This window comes from Myodes glareolus, chromosome X, assembly GCF_982192425.1.
Source record: "Myodes glareolus chromosome X, mMyoGla1.1, whole genome shotgun sequence".
Classification (NCBI taxonomy): Eukaryota; Metazoa; Chordata; class Mammalia; order Rodentia; family Cricetidae; genus Myodes; species Myodes glareolus.
This window is the reverse complement of record NC_142053.1, coordinates 141,559,015-141,580,091: the sequence shown is the minus strand read 5'-3', so window position 1 is coordinate 141,580,091 and position 21,077 is coordinate 141,559,015. Positions and strand designations below refer to the sequence as shown.

General features: G+C 35.0%; 1 protein-coding gene across 28 annotated transcripts in view; it reads right to left on the bottom strand.

Annotated features, from left to right (window-relative positions):
- The window catches only part of Kdm6a (lysine demethylase 6A), a 140,613-nt gene that overhangs the window by 105,784 nt on the left and 13,752 nt on the right, over positions 1-21,077 (bottom strand). For all 28 annotated transcript variants that reach the window (XM_087902971.1, XM_087902973.1, XM_087902977.1 and 25 more), the window contains one exon: positions 5,831-5,939. In XM_087902971.1, coding sequence (XP_087759097.1) covers positions 5,831-5,939 — 109 coding nt within the window. The remainder of the gene's footprint in view (positions 1-5,830; positions 5,940-21,077) is intronic.

Below are 21,077 nucleotides of genomic sequence, written 5' to 3'. Positions count from 1 at the left end.
CAAAAAAACGGCTCTTGTAGGATCTAGAGATAGCTCAGTGAGAACAAATTGCTCTCACAAAGGACACAGGTCCAATTCCAAGCACCCATATAGTAGGTCTGTAATTACAGTGTAAAAGAATTCAATGTGCTTCAATGCCCTCTTCTGGCCTCTGCAGGCATCAGACATACACATGACACACAGACATACATGCAGACAAACTCCCATGCACCTAAAGAGAGGGAAGGGCACACTCATAAATAGCAAAGTAATCAGAAGCTAGACCGTGACTCAGAATCTCTTGATTAGTTTCACTTCTACTAAGAACCTACTACTATCTTTGTGACCATAGGGTACTTTCTGTACACAGCTGTATTTGTGTTTATTGTCAGATGATCTGTGTACATGAAATCAAGCAAGCCTTGAGCTCTCAACCCCCTCTTGCCTCAGCCTCTAAATGCTGTGCTTCTAGTATGTGTCATAAGACTTGGCTTGTTACTCAATTTTCCCAAACTAGACAATATATTATTAGAGATAATTTTATTAGTGGCCCTAATAAAATGAAAAAAGAAAACTGGGAAAACACTGAAATTTCAGACAGAGTACATCCATGAAGAAAAGTAGAGGGTAATAGTTGAAGAAACCATAGGCTACACCACTATTGGTCCACTTTTTTTTTGTTTTTTGAGATACAGTTTTTCTACATAGCCCTGTCTGTCCTGGAACTATCTCTGTAGACCAGGCTATCCTAGAACTCACAGAGATCCGACTATCTCTGCCTCCTAAGTGCTGGAATTAAAGGCATGCACTACCACCACCCAGTAAACTCTGCCTGGTTACTATCACATATCTTAACAAGTAACCTTTTCATTTGAATAATAGTAGTCTTTCTTTTTCCATTAAAATTACACTAACCAAAATATCACTGAAAATCAAACTATGATTTAAGTTTTCCAGTGTTGCAGAAAGCTGTTTTACGTATCCCAATCCCTAGTGCTACATATATATAGTGTACCTAGTACTAATTAGAACAAACAACAAACATTTCTATAGTGAATGGTATGACTGACATATCAGATTATCTGTTTCCAGCACATTGGCAAACTCCCGTCACTGATTTAACAGTGTTGTTCCTGACAATCTCAGTGATAATATTAGTCTAGAAATGTGCCAACCACCACTGACTTATATATGAAAATCATGGAAAGGTTTTGCCCCTACCGCTGGATATAATTAAGAAAATATACCATAAAATACCACCACAAGAGGAGCTATTTTCCTGGCATGCAGAAGAACCAAATGGAAAAAAGTTAGATCCTTCTTGACTAGACACTGCCTAGAACACAACTCACCTATTAACTTTGTAATTCTATGAATAGATTTACTATACAAGGTAGTCTTTGACATTTGTATCCAAAAATCATTATATTCAACAGACATCTGGGTCTTTGACAGATGTTAGTCAGGATAAAAAACACAAAGACTTCTATAGTATGATCCCATTTAATTGTGAGTTACCTGGAGTATATGTTTTCAATGACCTAGTTATTATTAACACGTACCTCTTGACTACATAAAATTTATTTTCAGAATTAGAAACTCTTAAAGAAACCATAATACCATCCATATTAAATGAAACTGCATTACAAGAAGCATACTGTTATTACTGATTGGTAGAAACATGGCATCTATACAACAATGGGTTGAATTAATAAATATAAAACCACAAACTCAGAGTTGGTACTCTAAATTGCAAGAAGAGTTATAAATGAGGCATTTCTTCCATCTATCTTTCTACTTAACTACATACTTTCTCAGTAATTACACTTTACCTCCATTAGGTTTGGCATCTCAATTTTGTGTTTCTTAATCCACATAAGTCAGTGAGAGCCTATAAAGGTTATACAAGTACCTATCACCTGGGTCTTTCTAGTAAAATCTCTTCAAACAGTCCTTATTTCTAATCTTTATTTACGGTTTTTTTTTAAAGTTCTTACTTCACTTTAGGTATTTGTAAGAATGAAGAATGATAGAAATCCTCCATTTCAATATCCTTGTTTCAAATCTGTTTCAGAAAGACTGTAGCAAAAACTAATTTTTTTTTGCTAGACAAAATTACTATCAATTATTAGAAAATAGACCCTTTTTTGGTCTTACACTATAAATATCTCACAATGGAGTACTGTCATTTAATTAAAGAAAACAAGCTCAGTCAAAATTTCTACAAAGTACCAAATCTTGGCATACAACCTGTCCTAGCAATTTCTAACTATCTAAGTACTAAAACATTCCAAACCTACTTTGCCACAATATGACAGGTAAGGGGTAAGAGGGTAGAAGGGGTAAGGAGGGAAAGAGGTCAATTACTTAAAGGAAGAAGAAAAAAAAAAAAGAAAGAAATGCCAACTGAAATGTACGTTTCTGAAATTCCCTTCCAAATCTTTTACCTCATAATTTCAGCCTTTTTAATAATTGGTCAAGGATGTTTTAGCTTCATTTCTACCTCAGTGCAATACTAGTTCTAGTCTCCAGCTTCCATAGGTGTTGATCCTAAAGCCAATTCCTTACTAAATAAAGGCTGCATTACCATGGGAATCTAATACACAGCAGTAGGCTAAGTGTATTGGGTATCAACTTTGCTGGAATCTTGCTCTTTTTAGGTTAAATTCCTAGAAGCAAAATGACCAAACCAAACGACAGGATTATTTTTTAAACTCTCTGTAAATATTATCAATCAAAAAGATTAAAAAAATGTTTTTAACAAAGCAATTTTTCCTTCTAAATAAGTAAAAATTTATCTGGAATGACAAATATACGTCAGCAGAAAGATAACCATATTGTATCGTTAACTAACCAAAAATGTTTTAGGAATTCATTTAAGACAGGAAGCAGGTGATATCAGAAAGATAAATACAGCAAAATTACAACCCAAATGTTCATAAAATAGGTTCTACAGTTTACTATGACAAGTATAGCAGTAAGGTTTTTTGCTGTTTCTTTCTTTCAGGAGATAAGGGGCTGAAATGGAGTTTCTTTGTGTAGGCCTGGGTGTCCTGAAACTAGCTCTTAGACCAGGCTAGCCTCAAACTCATAGAGATCCAAGGGTCTTTGACTCCCTAGTGCTAGAATTAAACCACCGTCCAGTTTTGCTTGTTGTTTCTAAAAGAAACTAAACTCATAGATATTCTGAGTTCAGGGAATTTTTTAAAAGAAGTAACAAATCCATGCATATAATCATTCTCTTATTAACAAAGAAGTAAGTCTCCTATACATGTGTATATGGAGCACTATACTCAAAGATTTACATGTTCACTATATGGTTCATGGTAACTTTTTTAAAAAAAAATATGTTTTATCATGTTTCCTAAAATTAAATGTCTATTTAGCTGAGGTCAGTACTCTTATCTTGTGCCAGTTACAAATAAAGTAGTATACCTAAGGAAAGAAATGCCTTTCTAATCCATACAAAAGTAGATGAGTATTTAGAGTACATATTTTTCAGTGGCTTACTGATTACTCCCACCAACTAGTTTGTCAGCAGTAGAGATATTACATGCCTATATCCAACCTTCCAAAACAGAAAATTTCCAAATGCCCCTCAGTACTTTGTTATCTTCACAGACCAACTTTTTGTTTGTTTGTTTGTTTGTTTAATCATTTGTTATAAGACAAGTTCTCAACTCTGTAACCCAGTCTGATCTGGAAGTCACTACACTGGCCTCAAAGTTACAGCAGTTCTACTGCCTCAGACTCCTACTAAATGATGGGGCAATAACATGAGCAATCATACTTGCATGCATATATAAGTTTGTATGTATGCGTGCAGTTGTCTGCACATGAGAGCAGGTGTCCACAGATGCCAAAGGTGTTAGATCCTCCTAGAAATGGAGCTAGAGTTACAGGGGGTTCTGAGTCATCTAATGTGGGTGCTGGGACTCAAAATTTCATCCCCTGAAAAGCAATACATGCTCTTAAATGTTGAGCTATTTACCTCTCCAGTAGCCCCTAGCTGAACATTTTATGAATTTAAAATGTAGCTAAATTCACTGAAATAAAGTTTTAAAAGTTAAGGGCTGGCAAAATTGCTCAGCAGATAAAGAAACGTACTTGTGGCCAGGCTTAATGGCCTAAGACCAACTCCAAAACCCAAATGATAGGTAAAACTAACTACAAGTTGTTCTTTGACCTCTACACCCATGTACATATATGTGTGCAAATACACAAATAAATTAACCAATTAATTAATTAATTAGGATGTTTAAAATAAGTTAAAAAATAAATGATTTAGTAAGGTCACTAAATGACACAGAGCACTATACAGAGCACTATATATGAGCAGTTCAAGTCTAGGTCCCTCTTTATGTGTTGTCAAGCTAATGTGCTCTCTGTACATAAAGGTGTAGCATTAAAACAAAACAGATTTCCTAAAATTCTATATACTTCTAATATAATAGCTCCCTTTAAATAAGTTATCAGCTTCAACTGATATTAAAACATTAAGTATCAGGCCAGCAAGATAACTCAGTAGGTAAAAAGTACTTATCTACCAAGCCTGACAACCTGAGTCCCTTGACACCCTCAAGGTGGAAGAAGAGAACTGACTCCAAAATGCTGTTCTCTAACATCTACAACACATGCATACTTTCTACAAAAATAAATGAGTAAATAAATAAATAGATGCAACAACAACAACAAAACCACTCTGAGTGTTAGAATACTGAACTAAAGCTAAGTACTAATCAGTATCAATCACTTAACAATCCTAAAATTCCTGAGCGATCATCTAGTACTTCTTTCTGCCTTTTACATACTAGAAGACGAAAACTCAGGTATGTTTATATAATCTGCAATAAATAATGCAGCTAAACTGGGACTTAAGTCTAATTTTGAATTTCACATAATATGAATGTTTCAGACTAAAATTCTACTTCCATTAAGGAAAATGTGTGACCTGACACAAAACCGGCATGATACAGTAACAATGTGAAATACCAACAATCCTTTACTCTAGCCCTAAAACTTTTCATTAAGTACTCTGCCCACGTTTGCTGAAAACAAACACATCTATTGCATGAGTTTAATGTTACCAAAAGTTTAAATGTTATCACTTGTAAGAACAGTTTTCCTTTGCTATGGAATTTTCCTTTTGTATTGAGGAAGGATGGACAGCTTTTTAACTTCCTGCATAAATAATGGTTTAATTTGGCAGTTTAGTTCCTTGAAAAAAAGCACACCTCAGAGGATTGACTACTTACTATATTCAGATATATAACTTAGTTATTTCTTGATGAAGAACATTTAAGTATATAAAATAGTTTTATTTAAGGTTCAAACTCATGTGTTCCTCTCTCTGCCTTTACAGTAACATGACTATAGCTTAGAGTTTTATTCAAATACTTTCTAGTTAAGATGGACAAGATTTATAGGGAAAAAAAAACAGTAAGAAAACTAACTTTGTACTACCTTTCCTATATGTCCTAGAGGAGCTTTTGCTCTCAGTTCACCCCTCAATGGAGCCTTGCAATTGCTAAGCAAGCACTACCACTGAGCTAAATTTCAAACACTAAGATAACAGTGTTTATAGGAGGCATTTTCACGGAGTAAAACAAAACTACAATGCAAGTTTTGTACACAGAGGGTTTCTTTTTTTTTTTAATAGATCTTATTTTATTAATTATTTACCTGCAGCTACGTGATTTTCCCAATTCCATCTATTCTGTTTTCTCTTACTGTTTACTATAAAGCTCATGAACTTATAGCTTCTTATAAATGAAAATGACAGTGCCCTTCATAATTATAATTACTTGAAATGAAGATATGAATCAAAGAAATCAATAAGAAAACAAGTTACCTTTTGGATAATCCTCCAACAAGAGGTTGAAATGACCTAACTGACAAAAGAAATCAGACTCCACTTTTCCTTCAGCTTTTAAGATCAGAGATTCGTAGCAGCGAACAGCCTAGAAATAAAAGAACACAAATGTTTAAGAGATAGGTAAAAATCCTAAAAACACATTCTCTCCCTAAGATTGTATATATCCTCTACTAATCATCACCCAGGAAACCAATGAACTTTTCTAATATCTCCATACATCAGGGCATCATTCTTTAAAACAAATAGCTTAAGTATTTAATCAGAAATTCCACTGATAAGGGCATAAATATCTTTCTCATCTACAAAACTACAAAAATATCTGACAAATCAAATAAAGGAGAACTTTGACAATTCTGTTTATAAGTTACAAATATAAACTATTACTATATAAACCTATTCAAATCAAACAATATTCATCTTTCCTACAGGCATGGAGAATTTAACTGAATTAGGTGAGAAGTCATACAATCTCTGTAGTAAGAACAGCTACCATTTATACTTAACAGTTCACTTTTTACCAAAATCTATACCAGATTTAAACTACCTTACAATTATCTTTTCATTGTTATAAACTCAAACACACTAATTCTAACTCTATCTTACACTCCCAAAATATTTATATACACTCATATTCCCTTTCTCAGAAAAAATTCTTACAGCTGTTAACTCCCTTGAACTCTGAAAAATACAAATGACAGAAGAGAGTTTGATGGCATACCCCAGTTGTCATATGCTACAGATCTTCGGGAACTTATTCTCCCTTACCCTCAGACCCGACAAGATGATTAAGATGTCAAAGTTGGTCACGAGAGATGGCTTAGTAAATGCTTTCTGCATAAGTCTGACAACCTGAGTTCAGATCTCCAAATCCCAAGTAAAAAAAAGTCATACTGTCCTCTGACCTCCACACTTGCACAGAAATACCCTCGCACACTAGCATGGACACACACAGTGACAGACAAGAGGAAGGGAGGGAGGGAAAGGAAAAAGGTATGGAGAGAAAGGAAATTTCTCTAAGAGTTCACACAGTACTTGGCACAGAACTAGATACACTTGTTTCTTTTCTTCCCAGGTAACAAAGCTCTTACCCCTACAATCTTTAAGATAATGTCAAAATTTCCTTAAATACTCCATAATGCTGCTGTTGAAAGGTATCCTAGTAGAGTCATCAAATCAAAAAAAAAAAAAGTGATTCTCAAATCTCTGGGTATCCTCTCATTTGGCAAATACAAAGAAATAAACTCAAAATAATCATTTAAAAACACCATTTCATTACTATCATAAAAATTTCCTGGAATGTCTACTTAGAAGGCCTTCATTTTTTGTGATACAGAGCCTTGAAGTGTAGGGAATCGAACAGTTTCAAAATGTATATATTAAATTTACTATTCCGACAAAATTTATCTGTCAACAAGTTTGGAGAACCTACTGCAAACAACGTATATCCAGGCTGATCTTAATATACTTCAGAGCTACAAAAGAATTGTCCACAGTTCGTATTATACTCTTTGACAACTAAATGTGTATGCAGCAAATCACAAGAACCGAGAACCAATCCACTTCTCTATAAAAGAGTCTGGATTCTACAGTAAAGTCTCAGGAATTACTATAATTTAAAGGCACAAAATTTCAAGGGCGTCTTTATACAACTCTTATCAGACAAATGGTTTGAGTATAAAAATACAAAATCAGTTATTGAGTACAGTGAGGGAAGTCCTAATTTTACAATAAATAAAATGTTTATAAAGTTAGTAACAGTATTGTAATTAAAGTTTTCATTGAAATCATTTTTATAGTTTTAGTTTTTTAATTACATTTTTATCCTCTCCCCCATGTGTGTGTTCACCCATGCTATGATGTATATGCAGAGGCCACAGGCAACCAGCATAATCAGGTTCTCTCTTCCTACCATGTGGGTCCCAGGGATTGAACTCAGGCCATCAGGTTTTGAAGCAGGCACCTTTACTCAAGGAGCCATTTCTTGGACCTTCCTTTCTGAAACACTTGGTAAAATACATAGACACTTCTCCCTGACAATTTCTTGCTATTGATTTCTATTAACTTTATAAACGAATATATTTCTGTGGTGAAAAAGTATTCAGAATATAAACATAGAAATCTTCTTTAATAATTTAAGCAAACAAAAAATAAAGCAAAAAACTCCTTATTGCCTTTCATGTCACACAACTATTATGATCATATATTGCTTATGTTCTATTTATATATAGTATATATAAATAACATATTATTTATGTTCATAAAACAGAGGAACACATCTGAAACTATTATATACACCTCTGATCATCCATAAAACATTAACACCAGACAAAATCCAAAATAAGAGAATTTTCAAACTAGATTGAAACTTTCTTAATAATTTCCCCTATATATTCACTGCGAACCTAGTAAACCAACACTGGTAGTGAAACATGATAGTGACAGAAGACAACCAAATGAGACTGAAAAATGAGTGGAAAAGATTTCCAAACAGCTTATGTTAGCATTTCATAAATACCTCATGTATTTATTTGATTTTTGGTAATTCTGATAATACATACAGGCAAATGGTAACATAATTTTTAAGCAATATTTAAAATAAAAATAACAGGGCAATTCAATACTCATATAATAATATAGAAAAATGGTATTGTTTATAACAATATTTTAAAATCAAAGGGTTTGGGTTGGCAAAATAGCTAATAAGCAGCAAAGTGCTTACTTTACGACCTGCCTTTACTTATTCAGAAACATCCCCCACCTCCCCACTTCCCTGTAGGAGAAGAGAAGAATCAACTGAAAGTTGTCCTCTGCTCTCTGATCACCCAAATGCACACATATGCACACCAATTCCTTCTTCAACCCTTCAACATGCTGGATAATGATGATAGTGGACACAAATTATTTGTGAATATAAAAAGAATAGTAATAATATGAAGATATATAATTAGTTGTTTAGATTTAGATGCTCACTTAAATGTCTCCTCACCAAAAATATTTCAAAAAAAAAGCACTTCTTATTCAACGGATAATTTTTAAGCTAGGTATAGTGATATGTACAACTTAAAAAAATGAGGAAGATCTCAAGTCCAGGGATTCAGAATCAGTTTATGAAACACAATGATGCTCCCATTCTAAAAGAAAGGGTATGCATTTATATTATTCATCATATTTTTGATATTTTACTTGAGTTTCAAATACTATATTTACTATACTGTATTTATATCATTTCCATCTCCCACTCCTCCCCTGCCCCTACTCCTTCTCAAATTCATTGCTTTTTATTAATCACATACACACACACACACACACACACACACACACACACACTTAGCCACACACAAAACTTCACTGCATTTTGAACACCACAGGTACACAAGTAAAATCCTTGATAATACAGACTACGCTTATACATGACTTCAGGATAAAGTGACTAGAATGTAAAACAAATATTAATAACACAAACTCTAGAAATTATATGTTCATGTCTATAGCTGCTCCATATAAAAGTTCTAATTTGCTTGACTTCTCTGTATTTTCTAAATTTTTCATAACTATATTATTTCTTTGCATAAGTCATTTAAAATTATGCTCTCCCTTGTAATTTAACCTATATCTTTAATATCATGATCTGAATGTAAGTAATATACACAAATATAACTAACATCTATATTTTTATCTATTTACAGAGCAAATACAAACTTTTAAACTGAAAGAGTATTCAATCTATATACTAAATATTAGGCAACCTTTTCAGTTTATAAATAAAAGGCCTATAGAATTAATAAACTGGGCTGGAGAGATGGCTCAATAGTTAAGAGCATTGCGTGCTCTTCCAAAGGTCCTGAGTTCAATTCCTAGCAACCATATGGTGGCTCATAACCATCTGTAATAAGGTCTGGTGCCCTCTTCTGGCCTGCAGGCATACATGTAGACAGAATATTGTATACATAATATTTTTTTAAAAAAAGAATAAACTATCTTATCTTTATAATGACCAACATTTTCCTCAAAATTTATAACAAACAGAATTTAACAATAGCTTATTTATAATTGTAAATATATATATAATTTATTATCTGCTACAAAGAAAAAACATATTGGGAAGGATAATAATCATTACATTTGGAGGCATAGAAAAATGAATTAAGATTGTTCCCTTTCCCCAGCTTTTAAGAAAACTGAAATGTCCTTTCATTATACTGCCATTTTCTACAGTAGTCAATGTAATTTGCTTTAGTAACTGCTTTACTTTTACTATTTGAAAAATCAGTTGCTACAAAATAGTAACATTAGCAACCCCCTCCATTTCTTCTAGACCTGTCTGGCTCTTTGTGGTGCTAGAGGTCAAACCCAGGGTCTAGTGCCTGACAGTCAGGTCCTCTACAAGTGAGCTACAGCCAACGCCACCTATTTCTAAAACTCACAGGAAGACAAATGTGTGCCCTCCCCCTTTCTTTGATGTTTATGGGTGTTTTGTCTGCATGTATACCTGTGTATCACATGATGTTTGGCCTACATGTATGTGCACATATGTTCCTGGTGCCCACAGAGGGCAGAAGAGGGTGTCAGACCCCTTGATATTCAGGAATATTTTAAAATCATTAATACAGGAAACAAATATTTAAGCAACTTTATTCAACTTAAAAGATTAAGTGAAGTGGCTCAGTAGCATATAAGTCCAAGGAACAATATAAATGTCAATTAAAGGGCTGGAGAGATGGTTCTGAAAATTAAGAGTATATTGCTTTTGCAGGACTTGAATTCAGGTCCCAGCACCCACATCAGGGAGCTCAGAATTACCTGCAATTTCACCTGCAGGGGATTTCAATGCCCTTTTCTGGCCTGTGCTGATATCTACACTCACACGCGCGCACACACACATAATGAAAAGTAACTGTCTTAAATGTAAATTAAAGTACTCCTGTGGTTTTAAATGAACAGAATCTCTTAAATTGCATCAGGACAAGCATGTGGTCTTCATTATAATTTCTAAAAGTCAGTCACAAACATCCAAGGTGGTTTAGTAGACTTATTAGGGTATATTGGCAAATGATAAATCAGATGAAACATGCCAGCTTTTTCTGTTTTAAAAAAAAAAGCGTTCATGGCACAAATTAATAAAGTAAATTTTACAGATCAACAGCAATCATTAGCTCCTCAAGGTCTGGTACTAACAGCATTATCTAAGTTATCTGAGTGCTATATTTTTTGCTTTCTTAGAAAAATGGAGTTGCATACAGTTCAGGTTGGCCTCAAACTAAGACTATCTTTGAACTCCTGACCCTCCTGCCTCTACTTTTCCAGTACCAAAATTGCAGGCATTAGCCACTACACCAGAGGCTTCAGTGCTACATTTTAACAGTTATGTCATGACATACAGGACTAAAAGTATGGTGAAGGACATGGAAAACTGTTGTATTAAAAGTTGTCTGGAGCAGGGTGGGGGATGTTTGTTAGCTCTGTGGTAATAGAGCAGTGCTAAGGTGCGTGAATAGAATGCCTAAGGCTCTGGGTTGAGTTCAGATACTTTAAACTGTCAGGAAAGAAGATTAATTAAAACATCAACAATAACAACTTAAAAGCAAGTTTGAGCTCAATGTGAAAGGAAAATGTAAAGACAACTAAAATTAAATGGGCCATCCTAGGCAATGCTCAATGCAAAAAGAATAAATTGTAAACTACTAAGACTGTACAGACAAGATGACTCAACCTCTAAAGGTACTCGACGTCAACCAAGCCTGATGACTCAAGTATGGTCCTCAGAACCCATATGGTAAGACAGAACCGGGCCCCCACCGACACTGTAGTAAAGATATTTACACATACAAAAACTTTAAACTTAAAACATTAAAATAAATACATATATTATAGATGGCCCAATAGGTAAACAAATGTTCCAAAGGAACCAATTTCAATTCCTATCACCCACATGTCAACTAGCAGCCATTTGTAGCTCTAGTTCCATAGAAATTACCTTCTTCTAGCATGTGGTACACAGACGTAAATGCAAACAAAACACCCATAGACATAAAATAAAAATAAAGTAAATCATATATATATATATTTATATATAAACAACACAGGGAAAAATAGGATATCGATGAAGAGTACTAGTGAGAACCTAGTACCAATAGTATAGCAGAAACCAGAGGTCTTGAAGAAGACCAATGACTCATGAGCACTTGCAAGTAAAGATATATGGACAGAGGAGTTTACTGTGTAATTCACTGTTACACTGCAGCTTCCATGAAGAGATTTTTAATTTTTCTTCCTTTTTTTTCCTTTTATCACTTAAGTTTTGTCTTATTTGGGGAGGAGGATACAGGGACTGAGTGCAGATTTGAAGGGACAGGGAAATGAATGGAATCAAAATCTTTTACATCATGTAAAAGATGTATAGAATAAATAAAAAGTAAAAAAGATTCATCATTTTATAGGTTCATACTTTATCAATAAAAAAATTCAGTAAGACAGTTTAAATACTTATTACAGGTTATCAAAAATGCTTGAAGCCACAGCTGGCTTGATCCTATATAATGTCACCACACAGGAGGCTGAGGGGAACTAGCCAGCTTATGCTACATAGTAAGACCATGTCTCAATGAAAGAAAAAAAGCAAAAGATATGCTTGAGGAGAAGAATGTTCCCAATGTGAAATACTTTTAATTTGGAAATATTTGCATATAAACATAATGAAACATCTTGGAGAATGGGTTCTAGTCCTATACAATAAATTCCTTACAACTTGTATGCATAGCCTGAAAACAACTTTGTATTTTCAATGTACTTGGATTTTGTCTATGGAAAGATGCAGAATTTTTTTCATTTGTATTCTTTTGTATGTATTCAAAATAATTTCAGAGTTTGGAGTAAGATTTCAAATTTTCAATTAAGGATATTCACCCTATTATTTTAGAAAAAATGGCAAGCCTCTATATTATTTTAAAGGGTATAATATTACAAACATTCCTAACAAGAACACTGAAATATTGTAAGTTGGTTAATCAGCAGAGTTTTGGTCTTGCAAAATGAGTTTGAGAGGATAGTTGAAGAAAAATGTGAATGTACTTATTACTGACCTATAGATGTGAGAACAGTTTGGCCTAGAATTTGAGATTCCTCCTGCCTCATCCAGTCCAGTACTGGTATTAAGCAAATGTCCACTGTACCTAACTAAAGTTTTGTGGGTTAATTATTATGTTAAGGACTGAATTGGACAATATGTACAATTAACTTAAAACGTTTTGTTTTATGCTAGCCACTAATCAAGGAACACCAACTCAGACCTGAACTTAACTGGCAGCTAGAGATTAAAAATGAAGGCAAACAAATACCTAGCTTCTTATTTTTCTTATTCTCTTCCACATCCTTTTCTCCGCTTTTCTAACCCATTTGCCTTTCATACCCTTCTTTTATCACTCTCCAGTTTCATTATCTGCGTTCCTAACTAAAGTTGTTTTCCAACAGTCACTTTTATTCTACAAATTGTCTAAATGTCCTGCTTTACTAAAATCAGAAAGAGGAGACAAAATAGAAGAGGAACTTGGATGTTTATTAAGCCTTCAAGCTAAGAACTCGTTTTTATTTAACAGCCTAGCATGCTTTTTCCCTTTGGACATTTAGAAAGCAAAATTTAAGGGTTTATCCCCGTTCAAAAATTTCTCTCTTTAATCTCCCTTTACATTAGTCCTATCAACTTAAATATCTTCATTCCTATACATTGAACATTTGTGTCATAACCATTATCCTTTTTTCTTTCTATCATATCCCAATTCCTAGCATTACAACATGGGCACAACTTGATTCACCAAGGCGCCTTCATTTCTATAGCCCAACTCATACCTGAAACAAACAAAAGCTACTTTTTTAAACAGTACTGTTAAAAAAATAATACAACAACATTGTTTATTGCTATGGTTCCCAGCAATAAGAGCCAACTATACATAGCCTACTGAATATTTCACTCTCATTCAGTATATTAAAATGTTTTGCCTAATTTATTCCTACTGTGCATTATCTTCAACCACTGTCATCCCACAAATTCCATCATTTAGTCACCCCTAAAAAGGTAAAATATACAACTATCTCTGACATAGTCCACTAAAAAGACTTGTGGGGAAGGGTCGGCACACACCTTTAATCCTAGGAATTGGGAGGGAGAGGCAGGCAGATCTCTGTGAATCTGAAGCCAGCCTGGTCTACAGAGTAAGTTCCAGGACAGGCTCCAAAGCTACAGAGAAACCAGAGACAACAAAAGTTAACCAACTGATTAGCACTGCTTCGCTCCCAAAGCATGGGAAACAGACATTCCTTATCACTAAAAGCAGTGAGAATACAAATCAAGGCCAGAGATAGATGGATACAAGCAATAAATTAGGCTAAGTCTGAGAACTGAATTGTCACTGCCTAATATAAAGAAAACAAACAAAAAAAAGCATATCATTTTAAGACAGAACCTATTTTTTTCCCGAAACTACATCTTCTTTCCTTATTCAAGAAGAAATAGCAACAAAAAACTATGAGCAGCAATGAAAAAAAAAGGTAAATAACCACTTTTACTTTTCTATATACATATCTTATCACCACTCAAAGAATCTTCACTCTGAACCAACAATTAATGGAAAATGAACTGTGAGTTAGGCTTAAACTAACTAAAGCATATGTCTATATTGTGGAAAACTGGCAGCTGCAGAAGTTTCTGATAATATAACAAATAGTACAGCAAACAGACAACACTAAGTAGATTTAATACTATGAAAAATTAATGCGGGGATAAGATGGCTCAGTGGATAAAATGCAATTGCTGTCAAGTTTCAATCCTTGGAAATCACACAGTACAGAAAGAGAAAATAGATTCTGGCAAGTCGTTCTCTGACTTCCACCTGTACTGACACATGTATGGGCGCACACACACAAATAAATAAATGTAATTTAACACTTTTAGTTAACTCAAATTTATGTTAAGATACTGAGTGGTTCTGCAACTTTGCTGGGCCTACAGCATGCCATCGCCAGAAAACAGAGTATAGTAAAAAAGAATATCCAGGCTTTGTTAGCTTTGCTACTACTACTGGCAATCCAAAGACAAGAGAAAACATACCAGATACAAATAACAGGAATGTTATTACAAAAGAAAACATTAAATTCTACTTATTTTCTGCAAATAAATCACTTAGCCAGTTTCAACACTCTACTTGTAGTCTCAAAGCTAATGAGCAGCAAAGTCTGATGATAGGGCCAGGGAAAATATGAATACACACACACACACACACACAGAGATATATAGCATATATCAAAGTATGCCTAGAACCCATACTCGTTAGAAATACTATACTCTCTCTGCCTATTCCTCCAGGTAACAACTTTCTTAGCATTTTCTTACACAGTGTTTTTTTCCCTGAATCTCCCTACAAAACCCTACACAACTGCCCACATCAGATATCATTCTAACATCTATTGTATTTTACCAAGTCCCTTAATCAGAACTACTATAACAATACTTACTAACTGCTAAATACAGTGTATTTTACAAGCATTCATTGCCACAGTAGGTGTCTATTAAACTACTTTATAGGTGAGGAAGGAAAGGCTTAGAGGTGTTAAAAGACTTATTTAAAAGACAAAGAGAAGGCTGGAGAAATGGCTGAGGAATTTAGAGCATCTGCAGAAAAACAACTTCAGTTTCTAGTACCCACCTGGCAGCTTACTGCAACCTTTAAACTCCAGTTCCAGGGAACTGAATAACCTCCTCTAACTTCCACAGGCACCAGACATACACATGGTACAGATATACACATGCAGGCAAATATTCATATAAATGAAATAAAAAGAATCTTTTTTAAAAATGAAGACAAGGGCTAGTGGAGGTCCAACAATGAGGGCAGATACAATTTTAAGGTCTTTGTAAAGGGTATCACTTTTGTTAAGATTTATTTTATTTTTAATAATATGTATATATGTGTGGGGGATGGGAGACACTTGCAGAGGCATCAGATATCCTGGAGCTGAAGTTACAGGCTGTTGTAATCCATCTCCTGTAGGTGCTGGGAACAAGCTCTGAACTACTGAGCTAACTTTCCAGTCAGGGATACAGTATTTTATTATTAACTAAATCATGTACAAATTCACTTTCAGGTGATTAAAATGATACAGGATTATAATCAAGTTATGACAAGGAAAATAAAACAACAATCAGAAGTAGATAAAAATGATTAGGAAAGAAAAGTACTCTTGTCGCTGCTTAGAAATAAAGCAAAAGAACATCTAGGGACCTTAAAGTGGCTACAACACTAAAAGGAAAACTGACAGCATCAAAAAACTAATGCATGTGTCAAAACAAAACTTGTACATAAGAAGGAAAAATCACACTGAACACACATAGCCGTAAGTGTTGACTTAACACAAAGCATATTACAGAGAAAAAGTAATAGGGAAGCTGAGTAGGGACAGGGCAATCTTCTATCATACACAAATAGAAAAAGAAGAGAGGAATAAAAGACAAATTGCAGTTACTGACATTATAAGATGTGCTGGTAAATCTGAAGAGAAAGAGCTAAAGGATTGGGAAGTGATACTCTTACCAGGGAGCCAGGATGTTCTTTTGTGGATTTGTACTATCCTGGATGAAAAAGAATATCAAAATGGTCTGAGAAATGGAAGCTTAAGGATACAATGAAATTTCAAATTCTACAAAACTCATAGTACAGGCCCAAAAACTAGGGTAACGGGAGCAAGCAAGACACAAGTTCTAAGAATACAAGCACGTGGATATATGGACTTCTTGGTTGGCCATCGTTTCCTCTCAACAGTTTTAATGTGTCATCCCACTGGTTTCTGGCTGCCATGGTATCTGATAAAAGAATCAAACATTTTTTTTTTAATTTTGTATGTGATGTATTTTGTTGTTCCTTTAAAAATTCTCTTTTGACAGTTTTACTGTAATTAATGTGCAGCTCTTTGAATTTAATCTAACTGGAGTTCACTGAGCTCTCTGAATGTGAATTATTGTTTAACACCTTATTTTTTATTATGCTGGAAATTTTTCAGCCAGTATTAAACTATCTAAATGTTCTTCACTGCTACAACTCTTTTAAAAAATAAAAAAATTACATTTACTTATTTGTGCTTGTGTCTGAATATAACTCTCAAAATCCATTTGTTATAATTTAATCACCAAAGAATGTCTCCAACTAAATTTCTTTCTTCAGATATTAGGAATCCTGAGAGGAGGCTGAAAGAGTGTAACAGACAAAGGTGACAGAGGACACCAAGGAAACAAGGCCCTCTAATGAGCAAAGCACATATGAATGCACAGACAGAAGCAACATGTACAGGGCCTGCGAGTCTGCATCAGGTTCTCTGCATATATATAACAGCTTCCAATTTAGCGATTTTGTGGGACTCCCAAGTATGTAAATGAGTGGGTCTCTGAGCTTTTTTCCTTCTGTTGGGTTACCTTGTCAAACTCTGATGTGATGGTTTTTGTTTTATCTTACATTTTATTTTGTTATGTTTTATTGTTACCTCTTAGAAGCTTATTCTTTTCTAATGAGACAGAAAGGGAGTGGATCCAGATGAGAACAGAAGTAGGGAGGAAACTGAGGGGAAACTGTAATTGGAATAAATTTTATGAGAAAAGAATCTACTTTCAATTAAGGGGAAAAAAATAAAATGCTTGTTTAAAAAACTAATCACCAACGTAATGGCAAAAGTTGGAGCCTTTAGGAGGTGATAAAGACACATGACAGCTGACATTTCATGAGTAGGATTATTAATATTTTTAACCAGGCATGCCTTTAACCCTAGGACTTGGGAGACAGAGACAGGAGAGCCCTGAGTTCAAGTCTGTTCTACAGAGAAAGTTTCAGGACAGCCAGAGCTACACAGAGGAATCCTGACTCCAAAAATAATAATAATAACAATAATAGTAAAATTTTTCTGGAAGAAATTTTAAAAGCAGAAATAAAAATAAAAAATTAAGATTTTCCTCTGATTATTTTTTTCCTAGCTATGTTGCCCAGGCATTGTACTCAAGATTCTCTTACCTCAGCTTCCAGATTGCTTGAGAATTGACGTTTTTTTAAGACTTGTGTTCATTAATATATATAATAAATACTTTTCAGCTAAAATTTTCCCTTTGCAAACTCTAAACACCATCAAAGTCAAGGAAAACCTTCCAGTTAAATAAAAATTAAAAGACTTCAATCGTTCCCAGTTCTAACTTTCAAAAGCAAAAAATTCCTGGAAATAATACAAGAAACAAGCAACAACTTTTCTCAAGATCTCAGGAGCTCCCCGATTTCCAGAACAGGATATCACTGCAGAAGCTACTGATCTAGTACCTTCAACCATTACAGAGTAAAAAGAACTGCAAGCAAAGCCAAAGTCCCAAGAAAAAGGCAGCTTAACAAAAAACTGGCTCTCATCCCTCTACCTAAAATTTGACTGGGGCTAAACATGCAAGTAACTTATACACAACCCACCAAAATCAGAAATGAGGTACTTAGATTCTCTTACCATGCAGTATGGGCAAGTGACTTACACACCCGCAGAAGCAGTCTTGCTCATGGTAGCTCCTACCACAGTACTGTTAGCCTGGTTAAACAAGTCAAGATCTTCAAGGTCATAAGGGTGCTCTAATTTTATCAAGATATGATAGGTGGGCTAGTTAAAAAGCTGTCCTTCTTTCTAGGTGTGGCAGAAGCATAGGAAAGTGTACTTCCTATGCCTATGACTGGGTTAGTGGCAAGATAGAAAGAGGAGATAATCTAAGCCACCACGGTGCAGTAAAAGAAAAAGGTGCTCCCATTTACCCACTTAGAGAACCTTGAGTAGGGCATAGAAGGTAGGCGACCACCACTTTCATCTAGCACAGTATTTCTCAACCGTCCTAATGCTGCAATCTTTCAATACAGTTCCTCATGTTGTGGTAAACCCCAATCATAAAATTATTTTCATTGTCACTTCATAACTAATTTTGCTACTGTTATGAATCTTAAATATCTAATAATGCGGGATATCTTACATGCAACCCCTGTGAAAGGTACATTCATTACCAAAGGGAGTCTTGATCTACAGGCTGACAACCACTGATCTAGCAGATAGGAGACTTAAAGCTAAGGCAGTCACTTTATTAAGCATCACCACCCCACACTCATAACAGTCCTGGGTGGGCAGGACCCAGCAAGGAGCTGAAGCTGCACCCTAATTCAATATCAAGAAAATTGAACAAGGTCACCATAGTGGCAATGGGACCCAGTAGGAGGCAGAACTTCCATATCCATCACATCCATCCAGCAATGAAACAGATTAGTAAGTAGGCTCACAATGGCACTCACTGTGTACTGCAGGAGCTCCTTCAGCTCCTTCAGCCAATCGCCGCTGAGTTACCAGCCCATTGGGGCGTGGTCTCTCTCTCTTTAAATAAAAGCAGCGGTTGTCCTCCTCTCCCTCTCTGGCTTCCGGCTCCGCTTCCGGCTCCTAGACTCCTTTCCTGTTCGCACAGAGGGGTTGTTGTCTGGGACGGTAATCTGTAAGTTTTTTCCCCTTTGAATAAATAACCATTCTATTAATCATAATTCCAAACTGGTGTGGGATTGTCTGTGACTTACGCCTTCAACTGTGAGCTGAGCTCTAACTTTATATTTGGCATCAACAGGGATGAAGAGAACAGAGATAATAGGTTTGTGCTGTATGCTGTAGCATGAGAGTAGTCTATGAGCTAACCCCCTACTTCTTTCTTGCTAGAGCAACACAGCACATCAGAATGTTATCTTAATGTCTCACTCAAGAGACAAGACAGTATTAAACTGGTCCCCCATTCTGTAGACCAGGGTAAATGTCAGTAGGACCGATTGAAACTATGAAATATACACACACAACTCTCTCTCTCTCTCTCTCTCTCTCTCTCTCCCTCTCCCGCCCCGCCCCTACCTCTTGTCCTACATCTCATCAAGGATATTGACTACTATTAAAAAAAAAAAGCAGACTTCTCTGAATATGATACCCAAAATATACACGATACAATAAAAAAATCACATCCTTCCAAAACCCAAAAAGGTATAACATGAATAGAGACAAACAACAAGCAATAGTGTTTATTATCAGTTTTAAATTATTCAATAGATTTAAGAGCTGTCAAAATGCTTCAAATAAGCAATTAAACTGCTCTTGAAACAAAAAACTGGTAAAGTCTCGGCAAAGGCAATTAAAAGAACCAAACAGAAATTATGAAACTAAAAATTAAAATATCAAAGATAAAAACTTTCTGGCTAGACCTAACACAATCATGGAATGACAAAAAAGAATCTGTGAGGAGATCAATACAGTCACCAATCTAAACAAGGAGAAAATAGTGAAAACAAATGAACACTGCCTGGGGACCGATATAGCAAAGAAAATAAGTTAAGATATAAAGAATCACACTCAAAAACACCAAGATGTGCTCCTTCTCTCTCTGTATGCATGCATGCATGCATGTATGTATGTATATCCCACAGGAAGGTAAGAAGAAAGAGTAATGAAAAATACATTATGCCGGCTAGTTTTATGTCTTATCTCTCATTCCTGAGGTGTATATTTGCTCTATATAAAATACGCAGTGGAGATTTCCCTTCCAGTATGTGACAAGGATTATATTATTTTCCTTTGGGGTTTTTATTTGTTTTTTCAGACTGCAAATGAGAAATCTGCTGGCCTTCAAATTGGTGTTCCCATATAAATGATGAAACATTTCTGCCTAGTCATTTTCAAGAATCTTTTCGTCTCTGCTTTCCAGAAGTTTAGTTATTAAGATGTTAGCACTGGTATTTTTAGTATTGTTTTATTTAGTGTTTACTTGCCTTTTCTATATGTGTAATCTGTTTCAATAAATGAGAAATTTTCAGCCACTGTTACCATTGAATACGTCTTTAATCTTACATTCTCACATTTTCCAAAACTCTGGAATTAATCTTAGCTCATTTGTTTTGTTATATAGGTTCCTGAGGCTATTTTCATTTGTTTTTCACTAGTTCTATGTCAATTTGACAGAAGCCTCAGTCATTTAGGAACAGAGAACATCATTGAGAAAATGTCCCCAGCAGATTAGCCTAGGGGCAAGGCAATAGGACAATGTCTTATGTAGTAATTGATGACGGAGAGCCCAGCCCATTTTGGTTGGTGCAATCCCTAGGTAGGCTCTCCAGTGGATGTATAAAAAAGCAGGCTGAGCAAATGTGAGGAG